Raw genomic sequence first — 27,647 nt, 5'->3', positions numbered from 1 at the left:
GAAAAAAATTCTCCAGTAGAATGCTGAAACTATTCCTGTTGACTATTTAAAATATTGTTTGTTGGTCTATTTTCAGACTTGTGGTATAAGTCATAGCTCATTCCCAAAGGACTATTCTAGAGTCATTTAAAATAACCACCAGGTATCTCCAATACCTGGTCTTTCTCAGGTATTGGAGATATAGCTCGGAGGTGGAGTATGTTTTGCATACCAAAGGCTGTGTGGGTTAAATCTCTAGCACCATGAATCATAAATGGTAACAGAGCTGTACAGAAAAATCGAATACACCAAAAACTATGATTATCAGTTGTTAGCATCATGAAATGTCGCTTAATTTTTTTTTTTTTGACACAACTCTATTTGACACAATTTGGACAAGCTCCTTACAATAGTATTATTGGTTTTAAAATAAAAAATGAATCCCTCGAAGAGTACTCAATGAAATTTTAACTTAATCTTAGAAGACAAAGACTGCAGAGAAACAGCATAACACAGTCATTACTCTCAAAGGGTCACGGGGAGGTGCTTCTGAGTTTACGTGTGCTCGCATTTCAGTGGTGCCTCCCTGGAGGAAGGCTGATACTACTACAGTTTCAACATCCAAAAGCCAAACATTCTTGAGTGTTAACATAATACCATTAGTGGAAAAATCCCACAGCTTCGTGTACAAAATTATTTAAAATAATTGATAAAATATCCTTTAGGCTATGAGTGGGAGATGTAAATACAACAAATGATTAGATTTGGCTGTCATTATTGCACTATCTGCCCAAACCACCAAATCTCTGAAGTTTGGAACACTTCTGGTCTCAGGTGTTCTGGATAAGGGCTACTTGATATAGATGAGGAAACCGAGGCAGTGGTTTATCTAAAGTTGTGTAGCTCAAATGTGGTAGAGTTAAGAGACAAGACTCTGGGCCTGGTCTTTCTGTGTCTCTTGGCTGCAAGGTCTGCTGGGAGACACTCAGTTCTTCCTGGCTTGGCTGAATGGGCTATTGGGAAGACAGCTCAGGAAGGGTGGGAGCCTGGCTGAAGTTGGACGGAAGGAAGATTGGCTTAGAAAAGAGATGGGCTAAGGATGACTATGGCTAAGAAAAGGCTGGCAAGATGATGAAGCAGGGCCCTGGTGAGAAAAGAGAGAAGCTAGGCACCAGGAGTCCTGAATGACAAGCTGCCTAGTGATGATTTTACAGCCCAGGATGGAAGCAGATCCAGGAAGAGAAGATTTTCCTTACACATTTGCTGCAGTAGTTTAAATGTGGTTAGCCCCCATAGGGAGTGTCACTATTGGTAGGTGTGGCCCTGTTGGAGGAAGTGTGTCATTGCAGGGGTGGGCTTTGAGGTCTCCTTTGCTTGAGCTATACTCAGTGTGATACACAGTTGCTTCTGAGGATCAAGACGTAGAACTCCTAGCTCCTTCTCCAGCACCATGTCTGCCTGCATGGCGCCATGGCACCCACCATGGCAATAACGGACTAAACCTCTGAACTGTAAACAAGCCACCCCAATGAAATGTTTTCCTTTATAAGAGTTGCCATGGTCATGGTGTCTCTTCACAGCATTTGGACATTTGGAAAAGGTTGTTACTTTTTGGTCTTCAGTTTTGCACATCCTAGACGAGACCTCTCCCACTGAACTCAAACCACAGCCCAAACTCAGGCATTTGGAAGGGGAGGGAGTGAATGGGATTGGGCCCAGAGAGGTGATGGGAAAGAACAGTAATGGAAGGTGAGATTATAAAGCCCAGAAGAGGCCGCCGTATGTAGGATCGAGTGTTTATAAGCTGAACTTAAGAGGGAAGGTTCAAACATATCTTCCCAGTGTGGCCCCAAGCGCCCTCTGGTTTCGCCAGTTCCTACCTCTCTGCCATGTGATTGTAGAGGGGTCAATGTTGAGGCGGCTGAACTTCCTCACTTCCTCCTCTGTCAGTGTGCTTGGATCAGTCTTATTTATTCCCAGTTTCTGATAATTGGGGAGAAATGCCATAAGAACAAGAGCGAACCAGATGCCAGAATCACACAAGATCATCCTGTGTGGTGTGTAATCCCATGATTAGTAAAGTCCATGCAAAAAACAAAACCCAGAGTGAACTGTGGGTTAGGTGAAGTCATATTAGCATCAGTTTTTCTACAAGTGGAAGGTAGTGGGGATCTGTGAATACCCTAAAGTGATGATCTGAAAGTGGGGTCCAGTCAGCAGCACACGGTGAACACACGCGCTTGCTGCTCCTGCAAGGCTGGTGCTACCTACTGGCGGCCCTGTATCCTGAGCTCAGAAGGCGCACGACCCGCTTTTGCTATGGATGCTTTACCTCACTGACCTTTTCAAACGCCCATGTCTAAGTTTCAAAGGAATAAATTTCTACTTCACTTGGAAGGACGAATTAAAAATTTGAAGTTGGGTGTGGTGCATGCAATCCCAGCACTTGGGAGGCAGAGGGGCAGGAGGGGCAGGAGTTTGAGGCTGAGCTACATGAGGCCCTGTCTCAAAAAATAAATAAATGAAGCCAAAGCAAAGCTTTAATGAGTTTAATTCTGTAAAGAAAATATCCTAAAAATATTGGTCTAGAAATATATTTAATGCCAATAAATTATATCATAAAGGTGTTTTTTTTCTTAAAAAATGATTAATAGAACAGAAACAACTAATAGCACTAGAAAACAAATGGAAAAAATTAAGATAGCTTTTTCAAATACAAAAGGGTAGTATCGATTGATCTGAAAACAAAACAAAACAAAACAAAACAAAACTGGGAGATGGCTATCCAAAACTATCTCACCATTCTTTAGGACTTTTACAAATAGGAACACATTTCTCTTCAGAAGAAGGCTGCCTAAAAACCTGATGCATGAGCTAACTAGGGTGCTCGAAAGTTAGCAAGCAGCCCTCTCACCTCCCAGATGAGGAAATGGAGCCCTAAAAAAGTGGATTGTTTGGGTTGAGGAGATGGTCAGCAGGCAAGGTACTTGATGCCAAATCTAACAACTCAAGTTCAATACCTGGAGGAACTCTCACGTGGAAAGAGAGAAATGACAGAGCAAAACAAAATGGAAACAATTTTCCTTAAACTATATGATGGTTAAAAAAAAGAATGTGAGTTGTCATTTTCCCAGCTATTGGGTGTATGGACTTCACTGTGTATGATATTCTGAATTAATACTATCTAGAGCAGTGCAAAATTACAGTTATAAAGTAGCAAAAAAAATAATTTTATGGTTGGGGATCACCACGATATGAAGAATTGTATTAAAGGGTCAGAGCATTGAGAAACCACTGATCTGGAGTTTAATAACCAAAGAAGTATCTGAAAATCCAAATAGTCAAGTTTCTACTATATTTATCTCTTCTTAAAAAAAAAGATTTATTTTTTTATGTGCATTGGTGTTTTTCCTGCACATATGTCTGTGTGAGGATGCACTATCCCCTGGAACTGGCGTTACAGACTGCTGTGAGCTGTCATGTGGGTGCTGGAAATTGAACCCGGGTCCTCTGGAAGAGCAGTCAGTGCTCTCAACCTCTGAGCTGTCTCTCTAGCCCCCTTAATATTCTTTTCTTAAAAACCATTATGAACTGGAAACTTACTTTCAGCCGAGAGAGTTGAATTTCTGAAAATTCTCTCACTCCATTCACCAAGGGAACCAGCCGATTGTACAGTGCCTAAGAAAAAACAAACAACCTATCAGAGCTTCAGGGCCAGCCATGAACTCAGAGAAGGACAGAGTTCATTACATTCATAACCAAACAGGCTCTATTGATATTTGAGGGCTAACAGAAACGATCCAGACTTAAATTCTGTCATTTTAATAAAACTTAGGAAGGTGGAAACAATGCACATTACAAAGAATTTGTATGAGTCTACCTGGTCCGTACCCTTACAACTTATCAAATAGTTATCTGAATTCTGCTTGAAAGGTTCACTAGGGGATTTATTGTCATTGAAAAAAGTCAGATCCCCTTATCACAAAGCATGCCAGGAAATACCTCTCTCACCTACCACCTCTGCCTGTGAGGAATCACTCCCAGGACACAGTAGCTTTCAGCTGTGAGTTGGTTCTTAGACTCACACATATGAAGCCAGAACCGGCCTCTGAGTGCTTTTGCACTTCATGGTTGCTGCATGCACTTCAGTCTTACAAATGGCTGGCCGTGGCTATAATTTAAAGGTACAGCTTTGGCATAGTAGACACCAACACTTGGGTTCAAGTCCCAGTACCGGAAGCCCCAACCCCCACTTCCACCAAAAAAAGCTCAGTCCCCTTTAGAATGGACCAATGTGTCTGTGACTGCAGTGAAAACAAACGATGTATCAAAGACCTTTAAAACTTAAAAGATTAATCTCAAATAATATTTGGCCTAATCAGTACACCACAGTCCTCCCAGCTGCTCTGCGGTGATCATCAACCCTCGAGAATCTGACTGAAGTGTAACTCTCTCCTCCTCTGGAAGTGAGGATATGGGCAAAATTCACCAAGTTTTGAACACAGTCTCAGAACAGATGGGCTGTGAAAGTCTTCATGAAGTCCCCAAGGATGCAGGAACCCCGGGATAAAAGCCCCAGGATGGCTAACAAGGACCCCTCTCACCTTGTCTGTTTGAGTACTCTCATGTAAAATTCTTGTGTCGATGGCTGCAGCCAGCAAGTTATTAGCAGCAGTGATGGCGTGGATGTCCCCAGTCAGGTGAAGGTTGAACTAGAAAGGAAATGTCACATCTTTCTATGTGTATCATACAGATAAGGCAGTTTTCAAAGACTACCGGAATTAATAAAATGGTGTGCTAATTATCTCTTTCTGAATTTGGCAGTCTAAGAGATGACTGATGGGACCCAGGACAGATTGTCTTAGCTAAAATGGGCTTGGGTCCACAGAGGCTTCGGAATATAAAATCATTTTGGAATTTAGAAAGGCAGTATGATGTGTGTGTACATGCACGTATGTATACACACACACACACACACACACACACACACACACACACACACTCATGCACATATATGTACATATTTATAATTTAGCTATAAAACACTCCAACCAGGGACTGGGTTAGCATCCACTTGCTAATACTATGTATATTAATAGAACATGAGTATTCATAAGTAGCACACATATCTGTATGTAGCCACTGGTGTCAGGTTTCAGGTGGGCATCTCATTGCCTTACCTCCTCCATGGGGATGACCTGGGCATATCCACCACCTGCAGCTCCTCCTGGACAAGACAGCAAGTACAGTGAGGTGAGTCCCCAGATTTAGTTACAGGACAGACATAGACCTAAGGACTACTTACAACAAGGAGGCCTGCTAAGGGTCAGAGGTTCTGTTCTTAATTAAACAAAAATTGCATTGTATCCAATGATGCTAGTCTAGACCCATTTCTCGGTTTAAAAAGGAAGATTGAAACAGGCCTACAATTACAGCTACTAAGGAAACTGAAAGTGCTATCTCAGATTCAGGGCCTGCTGGGCAACAAAGAGAGTTCAAGGATAGCCTGGGCAACTTAGCAAGGTCCTGCTTTAAAAAAAAAAAAAAAACAAAAAAAAACAAAACCAAAAGCAAACAAACAAAAGAACAAAGTGAAAAAGTTCTGGGATGTAGCTTCATGCTCGAGTATTGCTCTAGTTTGCATGAGGCCCTAGGTTCAGTCCCTAGGACCATACAAACAACACCCCCACGGGTAAACACAATATAGCAAATATCAGCAGTATAAAACATGTATTTCAGGATGTGAGATCATTTTATTAAACTCATTTTAGGATTTATGTGGTCATGTTTCATCTACGTCATACATGAAATAAAAACAGACACCACCTGGCTGGTTTGGTGAAGCACCCAGGAGACAGAATCAGGAGGGTCACTACAAATCTAAGGCCAGTCTGGTCTGCAGTGAGACCACTCTCAGTAATACCGGAGTCTAAACAGCTGCCCATGGGGCGGGCAGGCTCAGTCCTGCCTGTTATGCCCAAGCTGCTGGTTCAATTTCAGCACCAGGAAATCCAAACAACAACAAAATCAAAAGATATCCACCCATGAACACCTCAGACATAAAAATGACAAAGTCAGGCAATTCATTTTGATGGCTGCTTATCCCTCCCAAAATTAGTTGTTATACTGAAGACCTAGTCTCTCACAAGCATACATCATTTTACAATATAGCCCAATCTTTCCATGTTATTTGAGTCTCACAATAGCCAGATTAGCCTGGTACTAGAAGCCCTTCTACACTCACAGATGTGGCTCAGAGACGTTAAGATTGACTCTCTAGACCTTGCAGAGATGAGAGACACCAGCCAGGAATAAAACCCTGGTTCCTCTGTTCTGAGTTGCATGTTCAATTTGCTTCATAATGCATGCCCTCTAGGAGGAATCGGGACTTAATGGGTTAGGAATTATTAATATTTGTAACAGTGATATAAATAAAATACAGTTAAAAACCACAAACTGCCAAGAACACACAGTAATTGCAGCAATAAGGGCTGAGGAGTGACTTAATGATAAATCAACAGAGTAGGAGTAACGAAGGGGAAGGTGCCAGACATCAGCTCAGCTAAAGCCAGAGAGGAATTTCCTCACAGCTCTTGCACACAGCCAGTTGTCTCGTCTCCAGAGCTCCTTGGCCCCACACAACAACTCCCACAAACTGCGACTTGGGGCCTGACCTAAAGAGCTCATATGTACAGGAAGAGACCTCTCACTGTGGCTGGGATGATAAAGCACCAATATGATGGGCAGAGTTTCAAAATCGCTTGGCGAAGGAGGTGGGGATGATATAGAAGACGCTGCTGGAGGCAGGAGGCCTGAGCAACAGTGCCAAGAGAGCAGCTTCCTGAGGCTGCACAGAAGACACCCCCCCCCCCAAATCCTGCAGCAACCTCTGCATGCCTTTATGCACTAGGAGGTTCAACTTGGGGTGACTGCTATGTCCTGCTATGTCTGAGGGTATAGAGAAACGACCAGCCAGCTCTTTTGCAAACATTTAATTCCGTCTTCGTGCCTCAGTGTTCAGTTTGAATTTTTGTTCCCCCAGTTTTGCTCTGAAAACTGGCCTAGTTGCTAAGGAAGTACCTTTCACTCCGAAAGTGGGTCCCTGGGAAGGTTGCCTCAGACAGGCAAAGGAGTTGACGTTCAGGTGGGCTGTCAGTGCCTGTACCAGTCCGATGGTGACTGTACTCTTCCCTTCTCCAAGTGGGGTGGGCGTGATCCTGATTGGGGGGGGAGGGGGGAATAAATTTAATTGTAATTCCAAGATAACCTTTATAAAACCAAGCTGAGATTTCAAATCCAAATCCGAGGATACAGGTAGTGAACACAGCTCTCCCAGTATATTTGATACCATGGTTCCTTGGATAGTTCCTGGGAAAAACAAATGGGCCACGGCTAAGCTAAAGCCAGAGGTACAAAAATGAAAGGCAACATGATCAAAAAGGAGAGTTACTGGGTAACAGTGTGAGTAATGCCCATTTTAAGGAGTGGCACCAAACTAGTCATTAAAATAGTTGGAACCACCAACTTGATATGGTGGCTTTTGGGCTAACCTAGCCTTTCCTTTCCAGGCTATTTATTCGGAGTAGAATGGGCAAGGGGCCTTTCTCAAAGTGAGGCAGGGCCAGATTTATCAGGATTAGAAGGGATCCCAAAGTCCCCACTGGCCTGCCCACATTTTCCCAGAAGCTCATGCCCAGGTATGGTCCCCACCATATCTAACAGGTAACACAAGCTCATTAGTGCCAGGTGTGTGTGTGTGTGTGTGTGTGTGTGTGTGTGTGTGTGTGTGTGCGTTTGCACGTGTGCGCACGCATGAATTGTCCCCATAAGATGTTTTAATGGATATTGGGATTTGGATTTCTTAAAACTATGGAATGCCTCACGAATTTGCATGTCATTCTTGCGCAGGGTCCCTGCTAGTCTTCCCTGGATCGTTCCAGTTTTAGATGTGCTACCAAAGCAAACATGCCAAGTGACATTTCTAGGCACAAGTTTTCTAGTTAAGTCTCTTGTTCCAAAGGAGACATCTGAATCCCTATTATTTTCTGCATTCCTGGAGGTTCAACTAATCTGGGGCCACAGGCCACATATACCTCAGACTAGCCAAGAACTTGGCCCAACACGAAATCATAAACTTACTTAAAGTACTGAGGTTTTTAAAACACTTTTTCTTGTTTAACAAGTGTTTACAAATTTTGTAGAGGACAACGTGTGTCTCAATGTCAAAAGTTTGGATACCCCTGGTTACTCCTTTCCCATACAGCAGGCCCTCAAATGCTAATGAGTAGGTCCAGAGTCCCACTGCACACGCAGGAGAAAACCCCTGCACGGAGGAGCTGACTTTCCAGAACACCACACAAAGACATACTTTTGTATGATCATAATCTTGCTGTATTTTCTGATATTTCATTCCCAAGTAAGATCCCATAACACCATTCTGCAGCATACTTTAATCATCACTAAAATTCCTTAAATTTTCTCTTTAACGATTACAACCTCATCTTTTATGCATTAAATGGTGTGAGCCAGGGTGTCTAGGGAACTTGACCACAACAAATCTAATGAAGTTTTCTAACCTACAAAATCTGGTGACGTTATCACAAGGAGGAAGGTGTGCCTTCAGAAACATCTTTGTCTGCATCACCCCTGTGACATGATCAGTCAGCCATTCATACAGTAAATATTTATTCAGTGCTATCATGAGTCAGGGATTGGGCTAGACCCTGGAACACGAAGACGATCATGTCAGACTCTGTGTCTCCCTCCCAGGACTTCTAACTGATGGGAGATACAGATAACTCAGTGATTATAGCAACTGTGATAAACACCAAGAAGGGGACACAGGGCAGGCTCGGAATGAGGTTTCACTCGCTTTAGAACATCAAGGGAGGCTTCCTGCAGACCTCCAGTCTAGGCTGGGACATGACCATCAGATAAATATTACCTAGATGAAATGCAGAGTAAGCCAAAGACAAGGTGTTGCGCTCTGTGCTTTCATCTGCTTTAGATGTTTTTTTCTACACATGGAAAATGTGGCTACAGTCAACAGTTCAGAGCAGTGAATAAGTAAGATCACCCAGGGCATGTAAGCACAGTAAGAAAAAGGGTAAGGATAAGGATAGAGCCACATTTTCCTTTAAGGAACAGTCAGAAAAGACCAAAAAGAGTCAAAGGAGGAAATATGGAGAAGAAAGAGGGGTGTGACAGACCTTGGAAGGAGGCTAAGAATGACCATATCTAGAAATGAAGAGCCATCAGGGATTGAAGCAGGATGAGGACCAAGAAGAAATAATAAGCTTAGTGACAGGGAGTGCCACTGCTAACCACTATACAGCAGGGATTTCTTTTTCTTTTTCTTTTTCTTGAAGATTTATTTATTTATTTATTTATTATGTATACAGTGTTCTGTCTGCATGTATCCCTGCAGGCCAGAAGAGGGCATCAGGTTTCATTACAGATGGTTGTGAGCCATCATATAGTGGCTGGAAATTGAACTCAGGACCTCTGGAAGAACAGTCAGTGCTCTTAACCACTGAGCCATCTCCCCAGCCCCCACAGCAGGGATTTCTGATGAGCCAGTTAGATGAAATAAACTGGAAATGCCCAGGTCACAGGAAGAGGGCTTATCAGGCCTTTCTCTGACTAGCACAACATCAAGGGGATGGAGACTGTTATGAAAGGCTCTGAATAAACGTCGCATTTTTGTAGATACGACATGAATAAAAGAAAGGAAGAGCCCACAGACATCACTGTCTTGCAAAAGCCACCTATTGTTTGTAAAGCTACACTTTATGTCACATGGAGGATTCCATTTTCTCTCCCCAGGATATGCTGGCAGAACTGAAGGAGACACGCCCAGTGATGACCTCAAACTTCAGCCAGCCATCCAATTCTTAATTGGAAACACAGGACTGTTCAGCTTGCTGCCAACAAACACAATACAGGAAAAATCACAAAGTAGGAAGTATTTATTGGAAGCAATAAAAGGAGAGCTACAATAAAATTTTATTTCACCCCATCCCTGTATTTGATATAAAAATTTGGTTTAATTTTTTCCCCATATCCTTAGCTCAGATCCCAAATTATCAAGTTGGTTTCAAAAGGAGTAACTTCCAAGCTAAGTTTTCTTTTCTGTTTCTATGAGGGCTCTTTGTTATGGAATTGGACTGAGTTTTCCTCACCATCTCCAAGTTCCAGTTGCCTTCCTAATACCAAATCTACAACATTTATCATGTAATTTTTATGACTTTTCAGGTGACATCATAATAAGAATTCTCCCACGCTAAGGTGAAGAAAAATGCCCACCTTCTTGCATTGCTATCATTTGTTCAAGGCACACACGAACAACAAAAAATGTCTAACAATACCATGAAGCCTTCTTAGGTAAGTACTGTTTTCTGTTAATGACAGAGATTTATCAAGATATTCTGTGACAACTAGAAAGAAATTTATTCGAAAGTCAAAGAGATTTCTTATGCAGAGACAAGAGGTAAAGATTTTAAGTACATTTAAAATTGAATTTTGTCAAACAGTATCATGGGCACCAGCTATGCATGGCCTGACCAGGAACTCCAAAGTTATATGCACAAACAGCTATAAATATATATCATTCATCCCAGGCATCTTTATGATTTGGAAGGTTTTAAAGCCCTTTACTATCTGACAATAAATGTGACAGTCCATTTGGTTGTTTTCCCCATTACAGCTGATGGGGGTGAAGAGTTCAAAGGCCCTGCTAGCACTTGTTTCTTCTAATGATCCATGTCCTATTCTGCCATTAGTACAACTTAAAGAAAACCTCACAGATTTCAAATGGCAACTTAAGGTATAAAGGGAAAGTCTTACAAAGTCAGTACAGTTGTCTGTAAATTGCACCAAAATAGTGGGTTGAAACATTCAAAGAAAGGAATTTAAATGGGGCATTTGGCATTCTGAAAAAACAAAACAAAACAAAATGAAGCTGACACAAAGGAACTTCGTTTCCTCCAGCATGAAATTCAGCCTGTATTCACAGAGCAGTTGGGACTTAAAAAACAAAAACAAAAACAAAAAAAATCCTGTTCTGTCCAATGAATTCACAGAAATTCTTGAATCCTCTACAGGCTACTTGGTACCAGACCAATAGAGGCCCAGGACACGTTCAAAATGCCTGCACCCCCATGTCAAGTTCTCACACAAAATTTCTTTTCACTAGTGTAACTGGTAAAGTATGTAAAACTCAAGAGCCCCTAAGAATCTTCTGGCATATTTCCCGGGCAATTCCCAAAACTTTTCATATTGTCAGGCAAAGCACAGGTGTAAATATCATGCCATGTGTAGCTGATGGGAGGCAGGTCATTCCCACTGAAGATGAAATCCTACAATCTGAAGAATGGTTTACAAAGGGGGGATTAATCTGTTCTCCATTTGAGTTATTAACAATAGAATTAAAAAAGAATAAAACCTCCATTCTTCCATATTTTCATGCCACTGTTGATATGCTTAACTCACACTTACACTTGATTCAATAGAGTGTACCATGTTGGATTTTTGATGGTTTAGGTTTATTGAAAAAATTTCTTGGGTATCTGAATTCTCTAAAGCATGGGAGAGTATTATTTTATTCAGTTCAGAGTTCAGAGAAAAAGGCAGGATGCAAATGTTATTTATAGTGTGATCTTTAATGTAAACAGGATGGGTATAAAGGTAAAATCCTGGGAGGAAATAGAAAAACAAATTAACACTTCTGAGAAGTGAGATAGTTTATTTTCTCCTTTGACTTTTCTCTATGCTACGTTTTATGCAACAAGTCAATATTATTTTCTGAATAAAAAGACTTTCAAAAAAGTGGGGGAGTAATTCTCTTTTGAGGGGCCATTTATAGTCATGAAAACTCACAACAGTGTATGTAGTATTTGATACTATAATTTCCCTCTAGTTTTTCCTCTGACCAAAAGTAAAAAAAAAAAGGGGAGGCAATTTTTATGTCAAACTCGTTTCCATTTTCAGATTATATCTGTGTGTCTGATGTCAATCACCCAGCTGCCAAAACTAGCTAGCACACTGACAAATATATCATGTATTGTATTAATTCTAAATTAATTAATTTAATTGAGACAGAATCTTACTATGCAGCCCTGGCTGGGCTGGAACTTACTGGGTGGAAGAGTCTGGCCTTAAACTCATAAGCCACCTGTATCGGTCTCGCAGGGGCTAGTAGGATTAAAGGCGTGTGCCACCACACCTGGATCCTGAATTTGTTTATTCTTATAGAATACTATGTGGCATGGCCTCCCTAGAAACCATCGATTTCTGCCATGGATGTGCTCAGGGTTCAACAATTATCACCTTCACTGGTTGTTTTTTGCTTTGTTGTATAGTTTTGAATACAGGAGAAAGTTAGACCCCCTTCATTTATGTGGCTTCATTTATGTTTCTGTGAACGGAGAGAGTTTAATGCATACTCTCAGAGAAAGAAAATTGCTCTTCTGTCATTTAATCTGTCCTGGAGGACTCAAGTTCATTTTGCATTTTCATTTACAACATGGTATCCTGGTTCCAGCTAGGTCACATGTAATCATGTCAGCAATGGGCCAATGTGGAGCAATGCTTCACCGGGTGCTCTGATGGGAGTGAGCAACCAGCCATACTGCCCACAGCACTGTCTAGCACAGGGCTTCTTAAATACTATTTCACTTGTGAATCCTTTCAACAAGAAAGTTTTGTGTGATCTCAGGTATACAAAATAGGTGTGCAAATCAAACAATTAATAATAAACTACAAATGTAAAAGCTCAGTTCTTTGGTATGTATAATTTTACCATTTATTAAAAAGGAAAGTGAATTTGCATACTAAGGTGGCTGTGAACTGGTTTTATATGAGAATTAAACCTTGGGTGGATATTCAATACTACAGGACACAAGGCATCTTCAATATATATTTTTCAGAGTTGAAAGACATTTTGATTTAATAGTCATCAATGATGAGAATGCTGCTTTGCATAAAAACGTCATACAGAAGCATATTTAGGGCCACTGTAGAAATTGATAGAAATTCTGTTCTCATCCCAAGCTAAGTTTTTTTTGAAACTCAAGTCGGCAACAACTTTAAGTAACAATTTTAAAAATCAAACAATTTCACACAATACAACCTAAAGATACACCAACTTGATACTTAAACGCTAAAAATTATTGGAAGAAAATATTAAATATCAAAAGTCTTCCTTCTCTATAATTAAACCAGTGTATCCTACCAGAGCAGAAATTTTCACATATACAGCTAAAACTGTATATTGAGCCCATGTGTTTCAGGAATTTTAATTGGTGGTGTGTGGTGTGATGGCATGTCCATTGCAAAGTACACATGGTGTACATTCAAGATGCATGAAGGAGCAAGGCTGTGCACTGCCAAGGGCATGTCGGGTATGTCGGGTATATCATGTGTTTTCTGAATTAATTTCTGATGGCTGTGCATTCAGAACTCTTTACTGTTGTTCTCATTCTCTCTCTCTCTCTCTCTCTCTCTCCCATCATATTTGATGACATGATTCCAGACATAAGAAGCTGGATCTAGAATGTGGCCAGAGGCCAGGCCTTAATGGCTTAACTCCCACATCGGGAACTTGATTACAATATCATCATAGCTTTTGTTTAAGATTTGTCAGCTCTGTTCTCAGCTCAAGGCAGGGCCATGTCTACATCTTGCTTCATTTCTAAAACGGACAATCCCCAGATGGAGTATATCACAGCCACTTCATGAGAAAAAAAAAATGCTTCATGAATCTTCCTTTATTATCAGATAACACATTTCTCCTGAGATCCTTGGATCTCATCCTAAAGGGTCTGGAGATTAAACCCAAGGCCTCACATATGCTAAGCAAGAGCTCTCCAACTGAGAGAGCTCCTGTCCCAGATCTTCTGGACTAGACCACAGTGAGAAAGCTCAGCAAAACCCACAAAGACTATGCAAAGCCTGGAGAAGGGAACCAAATCCATGTATCAGATACATTAAAAAAAAGAAGTGTGTGTGTGTGTGTGTCTGTGTGTGTGTGTTTATTTAATAAGCCAGTCTACTTCAAGTGTGGTTGTGTACCTCCTTTCTCAGCTCTAAGGTGCTTGTAAATATCTCAGTGTCCAAAAATGTGTTTGCTCATTGCCACCTTGCATCAAGCATACGTGCCTAAAAGCAACCTTGACTAGAAGATGCTCCAAACTCAGATGCAGGAATGGAGGAATGACCAACCCCTCCTGCCCCTCTTTTCAGTGGTAGGGCCTGCAGAGTACCTGCAGATAGACCAATATCTCTAAGCTCAGGTACAAGGATATAAGGGTCAGGCTCTCTCAGATTAGAAAGGAGGAATTTGGGGAGTACAAATGTTGGCAGCCTGAGGGTCAACATTTAAACCACAGTCAACGGAGGTGCTACACCAAATTATTTGGAAAAAGAAAAACTGTATTGAACAAGTACAGACTTCTTTGTCATTATTCCATAAACAAGATAGGATAGTAAATATTTGCATAGTTCTTGCACTGTATTAACTACCATAGGCAATCTAATAATGGCTTAACGTTCATAAAACAATACATGCAAATTACATACAAATACTATGGCATTTTATAGGAGGGGCTTGGGCTTCATATTTTGGTGTCCCCAGGAACCTGGAGCCAATCCCTGGCATATACTTCAAATTCTCTCAAATAATTTCCCTTCCAGGGAATCTTCCTAAGGAGACAAATGCACCAAGATGGATGCCCAGTGCTATTCATTTTAATCTGGTTTACAGTGATCCCAAACTTGGAAACAGTGGAAATGTCGGGTAATAAACTGTGGACCATCCCTGTGCCATTATCAAGCCATTTTCCCCTCTCAATACACTAGAATTAGGAACACTCTTTACCTAAGGTGAGACATCACCTGTGCCCCACTGACAAGGAACTGGAGCCCTGGAAAGAAACAATAGAATGCTTGTCACATGACCATGAAAAAAATAATATGAACTAGCTCACTCCAGAAGTGTGCCACTGAGCACATACGGTATGATCACATTTAAGGAAGGACCTATCAGTGTGAAACCACCTGGACCTGAGGAGCTGTTTCCTCTGGGTGGTGGAATTGGTGATGTTTTATTCTCTTATTTATTTTCAGTGTTTTTTAAAAATTCTTATAGTGAGACTAAATTATTTTTATAAATGTCTTAGTTTGCTTTCTAATGTTATGATAAAACACCACGGGACCAAAAGCAAGTGGGGGGGGGGAGGCTACTCCATTTTACAACACTCAGATCCACACTCCATCATTGAGGAAGCCAGGGCAGGAACTCAAGGCAGGAACCTGAAGACAGGAAGTGAAGCAAAGACCATGGAGAAACACTGCTTATTGGCTTGCTCAGCCTGCTTGTTCAGGACCACCTACAGTGGGATATACCCTCACACATCAATCATCCATCAAAAAAGTGGCCTAGACTTGCCTACAGCCCAATATGATGGGGCATTTTCTCAGTTGAGAATTCCTCTTATACCAAGCTGACAAAACAAAAAAAACTTCAAAACCAACCAGGACAAAAACCAACAAAAAGAAAGCAGAAAGCAATCCTGTGGAAACTAAGTAAGCCTAAACAAACTAACCAACTAACTGTCAAGTCTGCAGCTAAGAAATGTTTCTGCCTGAAAGATTATAGTGGATTTTGTACCTTAAGCCTCACATCTATTATCTACCTAATTACCTATCTACCTACTTATCCATCTGTCCATCTATCTATCTATCTATCTATCTATCTATCTATCTATCTATCTATCTATCCACCTACCTACTTATCCACCTACCTATCACAGGCAACAGTCAACTGCACAAAATTACAAGACCACACAAGAATTTATGTCTCTTGATGTTCTCTAATATCAAAACAAATAAATAGTTCAAATCTGATTGTCTAGTTCAGTTAGCAAATGTATTTTTATATAATAGTCTATACAATTGAAAATGGCCCAACCTTAGTTTGAAATGTAATGAGGTTTTGTAAGGTCCACATGAAAATGAACTACCCAGGACATTAACAAGAGCATGTACATTTCACAGTGTATCTTAAAACATTATTGGAAAGTAGAATATGAAACAACATACATCTGAAGCCCTTACTCAGTCGAAAATGATGTGCTTCTAATTGTTATTTTTTTTTTTTTTTAAATCATGGAAAATGGAATTTAAATGTCCAGGACAGCCTGGAATGGTGACACATGCCTGTAGTCCCAGCATGTAGAAGATAGAGGCAGCAGGATGAAGGGTTCAAGGGCATCCTGGGCTACATAACATGACTTGGTGGGAAGGAGAAGCAGCTCAGGGAGCAGTATCAAGTATAGGGTAAAAAAAATAAGTAAAGCCCTGGGGGTTGGGAGTGTAGATATGTGGTGCTGCATTTGCTTAGGATGCATGAAGTCCTGGGTTTGCTCTCCAGCACTGCCTAAAGAAGCCACCCCACTTATGTATTACAGGCTGGTGTAGTTTAGTGGTAGAGCCCTTGCCTACCAGCATGATAGACTCTGGGTCTGAGCCCCAGCATGACAGATTAAAAAAAATAAGTTAAAAAATAAAACAGCAAAATCAGCAGCTTGTTATTCTATGTACAGAACAGAGACTAAGTTGCTCAGGCCTGTGGGGGTGGTGTGAGGAGCCTTACTTACCTTGTGGCAAATGGAGGCTTGTCAATTGAAACAAAAAGGAACATGGACAAAACTGAGAACACTATGTAGTTAATGGGCAGGTGGACAGAGGTAAATATGGAAGACAGTTCCAGAAACACATCTCCTCAGGCGGGTCAATTTGTAGTGGAGGCTTACCCAGCAACCAAGACGTATTTTCCATCTTTTTGATCCTTTAACCTCTCCAGCAGGGACAAACGGACTTTGGCTTTGGTCTTGCCATAGATTTCAATTTCATCTGCAAGCAATCCTATCTCCTTGGCAAGGACATCCACAGCTTTTGGAGTCTGTCTCCTTGAAATCTCAATATCACTGGAGGGAAAGAAAGAAGCATGAAGGAGGCAGTTGTCTCAGCTTAGGTGGTCAGGGCTTGAGGGGAAAGCATCCATGCAACCCGCCAACCACTAAATCAACCCAATTGCTCTGTGGTCCCTTTTCCCAGGCAGAATAAAACACAACTGCTAACAATTAAGATGCATGAGAAAGTGACTTTCCCCTCCCTTTCTTTTTTTCCTTTTGAGATATCATTACAAAACACATAGCAATATCCTAATGTCAGGCACAAAGACACCCATCGTGTCACGCAGAGAGGACAATTGTGGTTTTTGCACTATGTCTATGGTAAACCCATTATAGAGCACAAAGCTCCGTGAGGCAGGGGAGAAGAGAAAGTCCACTGCATGATACTCTCCCATTGGGCTAGCCAAAGTGTCTCTTGGCTACTCAGAAACATGGAAATGCTATCTTGTTTTATCTCCTTCCACACTTTCTCTCTTTCCCATTTTCAGTCCAAAAATAATATTTCAAAAATATTTTATTAATTATGCAATAGCTTGTGAAAGGAATGCAGTACCCAAAACTCAATCTCAGACAGAGGAGAGTCAGGACCTTCATTTGGAGGGTGACTGAACACCAGACCTGACTATGAGGTGAGCAAACGGTCATTGACATTACATGGGCTCTCAGCACTAATGTGTGTACTGTAGACCACAGAGACCACTGCTGTGGCTGATTTGTCCAGACATCTTTCTTATTCAGGGCCAGCCTATCCATTTATCCCACTGAACATCTGTCTAAGAGGGAGGACTGATGGCATACTTGTTCCTGGAGCTGAATATCACACATAAGAGGACAACCATTCCCCGGCAGTCCCTGGGACACAGTGGTCCTTGAGGGCAGCAGGAGACCACACTCACTGCTAAAGGCAACTCTCAGCAGCAACTGTTTTCTGTTGCTGCTGCTGCCAATCTGCTTGGCCTCCATACGACTTTATAATTCTCTTTAGACAAGAGGGCCAGGGCAGTCTGACTTTGGTATAGGAAATAATAGTAAACGCGCCCTATCCTCATTACTCCATAGGGTACCAGGGCACCTGGGAGAAGAGAGTGACGCTTTACGCCAGTATAGGCTCAACTCTTGGCTTCATGCCAGGTTTGTCCCTTCCCAGGTCATTGGCATAGATCTTTCTATTTTCCTTTTCACCTACCCAGAGCTCCTGAAATCTGATTTTATTTTGTCTTGCTAGCTGCAGTTTTTCTCCTTTTGTCATCTCTGAAACTGAGCAACTAAATCTTGGAGATCTTCTAGGTTTCCCCTTTATTACCTTAAGAGCCACAGTGACATCAACTTTGATTTTGTTTGTTTGTTTGCTTGCTTGGATAGGGACCTGATTGGCCTTGAAACTCCAGTCCTCCTGCTCTATTGTCTCATATGCTGGAGTTACAGGCTCATTTCAATTTTTTAGTGACTTATAAACTATACAGTCTGCCTTCCTTTTTCCAGTGGCTCTGGAAATCACATTTGGCTAGATAACTAAAGTACCCATCCCTAAGTAGAATCCACTTTGGAAGATTTTCATACACAATTTGTTGGAATCTATCTTAATAATAAATAATATAAATAAATAACAAAAATTATTATTTTTAGCTTTCTGCAAGTACAATGTGTTGGTATGCTTGTAAAAACCAATCAAAAAAGAAGATACGCTACAAATTGATTGTACAACAATAGGGATGAAGTTATAAAGAATAGCATTTCTTTAAATTTGTGTTAATGACCCAAAGCAAGAATGTGTCTATGACATAGTCTATTGTGAAGGTAAAACCAATCTCATGGGTATGCTTAACCAGGAGACACATGACTGTAGAAGAGAAAAGAGGTCAATTCTGAAAGCCACTAGTGGCTGGGCACAGACAAACATTCCTGTGATTCTACCTCTTGGGAGGTAGAGGCAGGAGCGTTACTGTGAGTTTGCGATCAGCCTGGCCTACACAGTAAGAATCATTTCTCCTCACTATCTCCCCAAAAGAATTCGTAACCATGTGAAAAACTGAGCCAGTTACTGGAGGTTTCAGCCATTCAATACTCTATGTATTCCAGCATTGCTGGATGGGATGACCTGGGGCTCAGACATCACCAACCTGAATAAGGTTATATGGCCAACTCGCTGGGACAAGGGGGTCAGTGGTGACCCTGGTTCAGATGTTGTATCACACTGACCATTCTAAATCATGCACTAAGATTATATCCTGCAGTCTGTACTTCCAAATTGTTCAAAGAGACTATGTAACTCAGAATCATTAAGGTGGCTGAAAACACCCATCCCATCCCGAGCACAGCAGTATCTTAGGGGACAATCCTGAAGGAAGCAGAATGGAGTTCCCATGTGAGTATGCTTGCCTTGCTTGGCCATTTTCCCCAAGACTAGAAAAACACCTGCCTGTTGCACGAAGTTGGTTATGTCCAGGGTGTTCCTAACCCTGGCCAATACTTGCCAAATGCTGCATGACCCACATTCTGTCAGATACAAGGACAACACTTTCTTTACGATGAAGAATAAAGTTTATATGTTTCCTTTTAGTATAGGACGCACCACTAAGATGAAATAAAAAGATATGCAATCTTAATATTGATAGAATGTGGTAGGCATGGCCATCATGATTTAATCAGGAAGGAATAGCGACGGAGAAATGGTGTCTCAGTTTGATGATTCGAGGAAATTATCCATCACCAAAATCCAAATACTGGGGCTGGTGATAGCTCAGTTATTTTGTGTTGCTCAGCATGCTCGAAATCCTGGGTCCTATCCTCAACACCCAAGCACTGCACGAAACCAGGTGGTAGGAGAGTATAACCCCAGTGCTCGGGGGACAGAGGCAAGGGGATACGTTTACAACCTCCTTGGCTACATGGTGAGTTCATGGGCAGCCTGGACTACACGAGACTATGTTCATATAAACAAAACCTCAAAAGCCTTGAGTTATGCCTCCTATCTTTGACTGACTAGAGACCCGAGTCACTTGAGTGGGCCTCATCAGTACAAGCCAAGCACTGTGTCACCTACCTGGGTACCGGGGAGAGGGGTTGCAGTTTCAAGCAGTGAAGTCGCCACCTCCTGTGCTGCTGCTCTCGGAGCCATCTCCTGCCACTGCTGATCATGTTCTTCAGGAGAGAGAGGGAGGATAAACCGCAGGAATATTATGAGGGAGTTACAAAGCCAAAGGAATCCCCAAGCAAGAAAATTACCATAAAATATAAGCAACAAAGCAATTCACATGCAATTAGTCTTGCAGACTTTTTGTTTATGGGCAGGTAGATACATGCATTGTTGAAAAGGCTTAACTATTCACAAGAAGATGCCAAGAATACAGATACAATGATTCTGAATGGATCTCTTTTGACATTTTATTTGCGTGTGTATGCATGCTTATACATGGAGGTCAGAGGCTAACATTAGGTAGAGTTCTCCAACTTACGTTTTTATAATTGATTAGTTAATTCTTATTGTATGTGTATGGGTGTTTCCCCTGCATGCATCATCTATGCACCATGTGTACTGAATGCCTGTGGAGGCCAGAAGAGGGCATTGGATTCCATGGAACTGGAGTCAAAGATGGTTGTGAGCCGCCACCTGAATGCTGGGAACCAAACCTGGGTCCTCTGGAAGAGCAGCCAGTGTGCTAACCACTGAATCACCTCTCCAGCTCTACCACCTTAGTTTTGAGACATGATCTTCCACTGAACCAAGAACTACACTGTCTTCCCAGAAAGTCCCAGAAGTCCCTCTGTCTCTGTCTCTCTAGTGCTGGGATTACAGGCTCATACCACTACTCCCTGCTTTTTATGTGGGCTGGGGTTCAAACTCAGGCCTTTCGGCTTGTGGTCCAAGCAGTTTATTGACTGAGCTATATCTCTAGCCCCTGGGATGGATTCTTAATCTCAATTAGAAATGAAAAAAAAAAAAAAAAAACTGAAGACAGCATAAGCCTGTGTGAAAGATGAGCTTGGCCGTCCAGCTTCCACAATGTGTAATACCATTTAATACAATCCTTCTGCAGTCAATTGGAACGTACATGGAAACCGAATTACTCAACAGTGATACATGCGCATCTATATGCATGTGAAATTAAGATAAACAGATGTAGCCCCGTGGCTCTGGCATCCTCAGAATGCTCAGTAGACATAGTTAAGAGCTGGGGACTTCAGGGTTCAGACTACACAGATGATGGTGGCTTGAAAAGATGCCTACAAACTTTTCAATAGCCTGATGCATTTTCCCTCTAAAGAGGCTTGGTGATTTGCTTCTAACAAAAGCAAAAAGTGGCAACATGTGATTTCTTTCAGAAAACACACCTTAAAGCACATCATTTGCTCTGGTTTGGGGTCACTCACGGTGGGTGAAGTTAGCTTGCAGCAACGCAAGCAGCCCTGTGGAGAGGTCTACATCATGAGGAATAAAAACCACCACTCAACAGCTAAGGGGGAGCTCAAGGTCACATGTCAACAGCCATGTGTGGCTGCACTATCTCGGAAGTGAATTCTCAAACCTCAACCAAGCCCTGGATGGCATCTTGACTTCGACCACTTGAGAGGCTCGAAGCTAGAACCACACAGCTAGCCAGCTCTCAGGTCTCTGATGTGCGAAAGCTATGGGACAATGCCTGCTTAAAGTTTTGAGTTGCTACATTTGAGAGGTGATGCATTCCACAGACAGTACCTTGGGTATCTGTCACCCACACATCGTGCAACGGTAGGCAAGTAGAAACCATTGGTGAGTCCCCATTTCCTCACAGACGTCCTTGATCTCAGGTGTGTATGGTGTCTAAAACCACACCCGATAGGCAGAAAACACTAATAAGACACCCAAACTCAAACGGCCATATCAAACAAACCTGTATCCGCAGAGCTGCAGCAAGGAGACTCACATTCTCTTCTGAAATGAGTCCGTTCACGGGGACCCCAGGAGAGCCACCTCTCAGCTTCCCTGAAAAAACATCGAATAGGAAAAGGCTTGCAGTATATTGTCATTTACAAACAATTATTCTTTGTAAAAATCCAGCATACTGAATCATGGTGCCCATCAGGTATCACCCAAGGAAGTTGGGAGGTCAGGGAATGTCTGTAGGCAAGTAACCTCTGGCACAGCCTTGACGCTCTCAGTGGGGGCTCTTTTGTATTTTACATCAGAGGGATGTCCATGTCCACTTGAGCTGTTAACTTGGGATAAATGAAGGCACAGTTTAACAAAGCATAGCGCTTGGGAGGTTTCTTACACTGAAGGACACAGAAACAATCCAGGCACCCAAGTGTCATACTGTGACCTACAAAAACAAATACTTAGCTGGATGTGGCAGCCCAGCCCTGAAAACTCAGCGCTTGGAAAGTTGAGGTAGGAGAATAGACAGTGTGAAGCTATCCTCGGCTACATAGCATAATCCTGTCTCAAGAACACAACTAAAAATGAATAGAGATATAAGTATAATAGTAACTATAAACAATTCTAGTTGGGTCTGGTAGTCTAGTTATTATCCTAGTTACCCAGGAGGTAATTCTAATTACTCAGGAGGCTGAGGCAGGGGTAGTACAAGCCCAAGGCCAGCCAGGGGAAGACAGTTGGACTCTGTCTCAAAATTAAAAAGCAAAAGGACTGGAGCAACAGCTCAGTGGTAGAGCGCTTGCTTAGCATGCTTGAGACACTTATGGAGCAGGGTGTGATGGTGAACCTGGAACTCACTGATTCTAGCTGTTAGTCTAGCTGTCCAGCTTGCTGTAGGGATCCCCTGTCTTTTCCCCCCAGAGCTGTGCTGCTGTGCCCATCTGACTTTCTGTAGGTCATGGAGATCTGAACTCTGGCCCTGATGTTTTGGTGGCAAGCGCTTTCTCCAATGAGTCACCTTCCCAGGCCCATAGATTGGGTTTTTTAATAATCAAAAGAAAATTCCTGTCATAGAAACATGACCTTATTTCCATCAAAAGTGATTATATTTTAGGATATTAACTTTAGGGATTATCTGGTGCTACTTTGTGTCTGTGGTGTACCCAAAGGCCCACATGGAAAGGACTGGTTCATCAGCCTGTGACTCTATCTGGGATGTATTGACATTTTAGGAAGGTGGTACCTAGTGGGAGGAAGCTGGGTCACTGGTGTCATGCCCTTGGGACTCTAGGCCCTTCCACTCTCTGTGTGTTCCTTGCCACCATTCCTGACACATGGGTACCATTCCACCACAGTCCTAAAGCAACAGGTCTTGGTAATCATGGAATGAATCTTGGAAACCATGAACCAAAACAAACTTTCTTCCTTACCAGTTGATTTTTTTTTTCTCTCAATAATTTTTCAAAGTAGCAGAAAGCTGACAGACATCCTTGGATTTCAAATTTGGGGAGTATCATAAGAATTACACTTTCTTAGGTAGTTAGCAATTTTAAAAATTTTTATAAGAAAACACATGTGAAACACTTTGCCCTGTACTCTCTCTTAGAGGGGAAAAATGCTTCTTATAGCAATGCTTCTTAATTAAACAGTTTTCCTCTGTTTCTGGGCCACGAAACTCTTAAATTATCTTCTCTGCTGACAGTCCTTTGCAAGAAATTGCACAAAACACTTAAGAGTATATGTTCCATGATGTTTTATTGTCAAATGCATTAAGGGTGTTGGAAAACCATATCCCCCATGTATAATTTAAAGATTAGCAATGCTTTGGCTCTATAAATCACAGCTAGGTAGAGGACAAGAGTCAAAGGATGGGAGAGATTTGTTTTGCTTTGTTTTAACCACCAGAGGCCTGCTCTTAAAATTCCTGTCCAACTACTATGGAAAACAAAAACGTACTGTTCATTCTCCTGTCTTTAAGCAATGGAGAATCAAGTCGGCTACATTCCAGGGGCTGGTATCAATTTGTAAATGCATATCCCCAGAACATGAGGGACACAGTCACTCAGTGATGAATTCTTATCATTTCAGGCTCTTGCACAACACAGAGCTCGGGAAGAGAGACTATGCTACAGTTTTGAAAAGCTGCACTTTTAGGGCTGCTATGTCTAAACCAGTTCAGGAAGGGCTCTAAGGTATGATGAACAGCTTGAGGAACAGGTATAAGCAAAACAAAATTCCTTTCCTTCCTTCCTTCCTTCCTTCCTTCCTTCCTTCCTTCCTTCCTTCCTTCTGCCTGCCTGCCTGCCTGCCTGCTCTAAGGACAGTTGATTGAAGGGGAATAAATCTAGAGAAGGATACAATGCCACAATTGGACCAGAAATCATGAGGAGTTTGTGGAAGAAAGCAGCAAGAACGAAAGGCAAGAAGAAGCTTTTCCTTCTATTAGATTCAACTAAAACTATAAGAAGTCTGAGTTGAGGGAGCTATGACCACAATGCTAACAGAAGCCTGTGGCCAGTCAAGCCTTCCCTTCTACAGGGACCAGCCCTAACCCTGACCTGATTCACACACAATTAGTTACATTCAACAAATACCAAAAGATGTTGTATTGTTGGGGCACCAGATCTGCCCATAAAAGCTGGGCAAATTGACTATGTTCACACGTAGGGCTGACCTTAGCCTTTTAGGCAGTGAATGGACTAAGGCTTGCCATCTAATTCATACATACTAGACAAGTGAGTTATTACTAAGTCACAACGAAGGCTCTACTCTCTCTCTCTCTCTCTCTCTCTCTGTCTCTCACAACAAAGGCTCTACTCTCTCTCTCTCTGTTCTCTTTTGGAAGTGGCTGTCTAAATTTCAGCAATGCCTGCAGATATCATTTGCTTTTCCTTCTATTAGATTCAACTAAAACTATGTGTTTTTTTTTTTTTTAATGGAAAAATGGGGCCAGAAGATACTTTGATTTGATTCTGTATACTTATTTATTGGGCAGATTTGCTTTTATAAATCTTGTATTCTTTTTCTTTCTGGATTAGAGATAAATACTGAGACAGAATTGATTCCAGAGAATTTGAAGCCATTAAGATGGTGGTGGGGGCTCAGTGAAGCATGAATAAATATATTCTCATATATTCTCAGTACATTTTGATGCTGATGGGACAGAGAAAGGAAAACACTGTTTCAGACCCCTTGCGTGTGAAGGAAGGACTCCACCTGGAGGTTGTCCCCAGTCTGAGTATCCATAGCTTATAGCAGGTCCTGTCCCATAGTAAGGATGGATCATTTCACTTCCCACCCAACATTCCCATTTAACTCATGGCCCCTCTGGGGGCAAGTCACTTTAAAAGATGGCATTTCAATTATAATGTTTTAAAATGATGAGGACCAAAATTTGTTCAGAAAGAAAAGACAAGGCTTCTGTGTTATGCTGCTACCTGTGGAAGTCAGAACAGCCCCTTCCTGGACTACCCTGGGAGTAGTGACAGACCACCAAGACAGCCTTCCTCCCTCACTGCTCTATCTATCACCTCAGGACCTGGCTTTGACACAGTGGCAGCCAGTGGGGACCACCTTTCTATCACAAACCTATGCACTCACAGACGACTCTTTCATGGTTTTCCTTTCTAGGATGAGAAGTTACTCCAAAGCCAGAAGTGCTAGAAACTGGAAATTAACACAGATAAACCTTAAACGAAACACCCAGTTGTCTTTCTGGTTCCATACATTCATCTGGAAGGTGAAATGGTGACTCAACAGTGAAGAGAGCCAGAAGGAATCTTCTAGTGAAAGTTTATGACAGTGCCTTCGAGAGCTGCTGCCTTCATTTCAACCATTTGAATACCACCATCAAATCACAGCATACAATTTCTGTTCTTCTTCTTATTTTTAAAGAATGTAATTTATAAAGAAAAGAAAATAATGTTAGAATTGCCTTATATAACTTTGCAACCCAAGACCAAATTGAGGAGGAATTAAGACACTACATGCATAATCTAGACAGCTAAAGTTGTTTTTTTCTTTTGAGAAGGTGCTGATGTATCCAAGGCTGACCTTAAACTTGTGATCCTCTGCCTCCACCTCCCCAGCGCTGGGATTCTAGCTGTGCATCACCACCTCAGATTTTGTGTCAAGGTGGGGATCGAATCCAGAGCCCTGTGTGTGAGTGCCAGGCAAGACAAACTGAGCTACCTCTCCAGCCCTGGTCTAAATCTCTTAAAAGGCAACTAACTGAATGTAGCAAGAATGAGCTAAAAATTGAACTAGAAAATTGGCAGTATATCTCAGGGATAGATGTGGTGTGTGTGTGTGTGTGTGTGTGTGTGTGTGGTGGTGGTGGTGGTGGTGGTGGTGGGGAGCCGGGCAATAGAGACAGGTATCTCAGAATAAAGTGGGCCTTGGTCAAGCAAGGAGACTCTGTCTCAAAAACAAAACAACAAAATCTCACACCAATGAAATAACTGCCTTCTCTCTGAACGACCAAACCCCAGATCTATGTTCGACCTTTCTACTAGAACAAACTGTCCCCCTTCAGGGCCACAAAAGGGAAAACCCAAGGTCCCGTAGATCACCTAGCTTGTTACTCTGAGTCCCGGGAGACAGCTCAGGACTTTTCTCTCACTCCACACTGGACACCACTTTTTCAGCGTGGGATAACTCTGCTAACTTGAGTTAAACACAAAGATGTTGCTGTTTTGCCCTACATACAGCCATTTTGTACACCATGTCGTAAGACCTGTGTCCTGAATGGGACAGAGAAGCTGGTCTTCAGTCTTGGGTTCAGAAAACAGAGCCAATTCTGTTCTTTAGCAATCAAGGCGCTGCAAGATGACTACATTTCTTCCTTTAAAAATCTTTTTAAGTAGGAAAGCAGTTGACTTTATAGCCAGAACACAGAATGTAGAGTTTCTGTGTCTACATCCCACATATTCAGGCCATGTGAGAGGAATGGAAGACCTGGATCGTCAGGTCTAACTGTTCTCTGAGCACAACTTCAGGGACAAAGGCCATCAGGAAACTCTCCTAGCATTAGGTGGCAATAACACACCCCGGCCCCCACCAAACCATAACCTCCCAGATCCTGTCTACCTGGGAGTGGGGGCGGAGTAGCATGATCAACATGAGAATGACAATCTCATTAAAGATTCTCACCTCCACCCAGCCACAGTGTATTAAAAAATCTGGCCTTGAGTTTAAACAAAAGGACTCCTCTCTTTAATAATGATTCCAAAACTATCTACTCATTTGTTTTAAGTGGCAAGATTATGAAGAAGAGGAGGACGGAAGGAGAACTTTTCCCAGCTTCCTCATAGGTTAAGTCTTCATAGTTATCCAAGTCACTAAAATGAGAACTTTTGACCATTTTGAATGTTCTACAACCATGAGCAGTCCTTGAAATGGCTGTGCATCTTATCAGAATACTCTCCTGTTAGCCCTGCATATGAGAAGGACAAGCTCCAGGAATAGCATAGCTCTGGGGCCTCTACCTAGTGCTCACTGTAGAGCCAGGCACTATCTTGTTCATGTGACATTCCAAAACCAACAAGAAAAGTATTATAAAAGGACCAGAGAATTTAAAAAAAAAAAAAAACTTGTTGCAATTATTCTACCTAAAGAATAATTAAATCAATATAGGAGGCTTCTAGTCTTTTATGCTCTCCAAATATTGAAACACTGATACTTAATGCTCTTTAAAGATAAATTCTTCTTATTTATTCTTTGAGATTCTCATATATGTACATAATCCCACACCAACTCTCCAACAAAGCCTACATTTACTTATTTATTTATTTATTTATTTATTTATTTATTATTATTATTATTGCTTGTTTGTTGGGTTT

At 41.8% G+C, this 27,647-nt stretch overlaps 1 protein-coding gene and 1 pseudogene across 1 annotated transcript in view; both read right to left on the bottom strand.

The window, feature by feature from the left end:
* Window positions 1-27,647, bottom strand: part of Mthfd1l (methylenetetrahydrofolate dehydrogenase (NADP+ dependent) 1 like) — a 177,030-nt gene that overhangs the window by 110,047 nt on the left and 39,336 nt on the right. Inside the window, exons 9-16 of the mRNA XM_027400996.2 lie at window positions 21,824-21,915; window positions 19,996-20,093; window positions 16,791-16,964; window positions 7,060-7,196; window positions 5,160-5,206; window positions 4,584-4,691; window positions 3,583-3,657; window positions 1,860-1,962 (exon numbers count right to left, since the gene is read on the bottom strand). Of these exons, the coding sequence (XP_027256797.1) occupies window positions 1,860-1,962; window positions 3,583-3,657; window positions 4,584-4,691; window positions 5,160-5,206; window positions 7,060-7,196; window positions 16,791-16,964; window positions 19,996-20,093; window positions 21,824-21,915 (834 nt within the window). The remainder of the gene's footprint in view (window positions 1-1,859; window positions 1,963-3,582; window positions 3,658-4,583; window positions 4,692-5,159; window positions 5,207-7,059; window positions 7,197-16,790; window positions 16,965-19,995; window positions 20,094-21,823; window positions 21,916-27,647) is intronic.
* LOC113834107 lies at window positions 7,843-7,942 on the bottom strand (annotated as a pseudogene).

The sequence above is a fragment of the Cricetulus griseus genome, chromosome 2 (genome assembly GCF_003668045.3).
Source record: "Cricetulus griseus strain 17A/GY chromosome 2, alternate assembly CriGri-PICRH-1.0, whole genome shotgun sequence".
NCBI lineage: Eukaryota > Metazoa > Chordata > Mammalia > Rodentia > Cricetidae > Cricetulus > Cricetulus griseus.
This window is presented reverse-complemented; position numbering and strand designations above follow the sequence as displayed.